The 1,130-nt window shown below is 38.8% G+C and overlaps 1 protein-coding gene across 1 annotated transcript in view; it reads left to right on the forward strand.

Moving 5' to 3' along the window:
- Window positions 389-1,130, forward strand: part of LOC104704831 (protein NRT1/ PTR FAMILY 5.11-like) — a 2,319-nt gene continuing 1,577 nt past the window's right edge. Inside the window, exons 1-3 of the mRNA XM_010420858.2 lie at window positions 389-442; window positions 529-746; window positions 841-975. Coding sequence (XP_010419160.2) covers window positions 537-746; window positions 841-975 — 345 coding nt within the window. The 5' untranslated portion in view covers window positions 389-442; window positions 529-536. The remainder of the gene's footprint in view (window positions 443-528; window positions 747-840; window positions 976-1,130) is intronic.

Consider the following 1,130-nt stretch of genomic DNA (forward strand, 5'->3'; position numbering starts at 1 on the left):
AAAGACAAACCCTTATCACTTTAGGAAACACTAAACCGACTTAGTACAAAGGAGGTGGTCCATAAGCCTTATCGGCTTGGACGTACATAAACCGTGTATGGATCGGTTATGGAAATCTACCATCCGTGTTTTACAACAAAAAATCGATAAACACTTTAACTTTTAAATGGAATCAAACAAATAACAATGACTAGAGCACCTACTACTACAGGGTCCTGCCACTTTCTAATATTTAAATTCAATATAACAAAAGACATATACTACTTACTCAATTATTATTTTCTTGTACATTAAAAGACAACTTTAGTTTGTAAAAGACAAATGGTGATCGCCTGCGATGAGCTTGAAGGTACTCTTCATCAGGTCAACACTGAGAGTTTCATGGACAAACCAGCCGGCAGATCATCCTCTGGAGGATGGAAATCGGCTAGGCTTATCATCGGTTAGTAAATTAAGTCTGATTACACCAAATTAGCTTCGTTAAACTCTTATACTAGAGATTAATCCGTTTTGTTTTGTTTGTATAAGGTGTTGAAATGGCGGAGCAGTTCGCCTTTTGCGGTATATCGTCGAACCTGATAACGTACTTGACGGGACCATTGGGGGAGTCAACAGCTGCAGCTGCGGCCAATGTCAACGCATGGACTGGAACAGTGTCGTTTTTGCCTCTTCTCTGGGGCTTTATTGCTGACTCGTTCCTCGGACGTTTTCGTACCATTGTGATCTCGTCTTCTCTCTATATCTTGGTATATACATATAACCATTTCCTCTCAAACAACTTTGTTAGAATCTGTCACTTCATTATTGTTTCTTAAGATGGTTTAATCATGAAACAAACAGGGACTTGGGTTGCTGTCTTTTTCTGCCATGACTACTTCAGACACCAAAGATTCAAATCAGTTCCGAGTAATTCTCTTTTTCTGTTCTCTGTATCTTATAGCAATAGGACAAGGCGGTTACAAACCGTGTATTAAGGTATTTGGAGCTGATCAGTTGAATGGAAATGATTTAAAAGAGGCAAAAGCCAAGAGTTCTTACTTTAACTGGTTGATGTTTGGAAGTTGTGTTAGCATATTGAGCACTCGTTTGGTCTCTAGCTACATTCAAGAGTACCTAAATTGGTTCTTAGG

The sequence above is a fragment of the Camelina sativa genome, chromosome 7, assembly GCF_000633955.1.
Source record: "Camelina sativa cultivar DH55 chromosome 7, Cs, whole genome shotgun sequence".
In the NCBI taxonomy this organism is placed as follows: domain Eukaryota; kingdom Viridiplantae; phylum Streptophyta; class Magnoliopsida; order Brassicales; family Brassicaceae; genus Camelina; species Camelina sativa.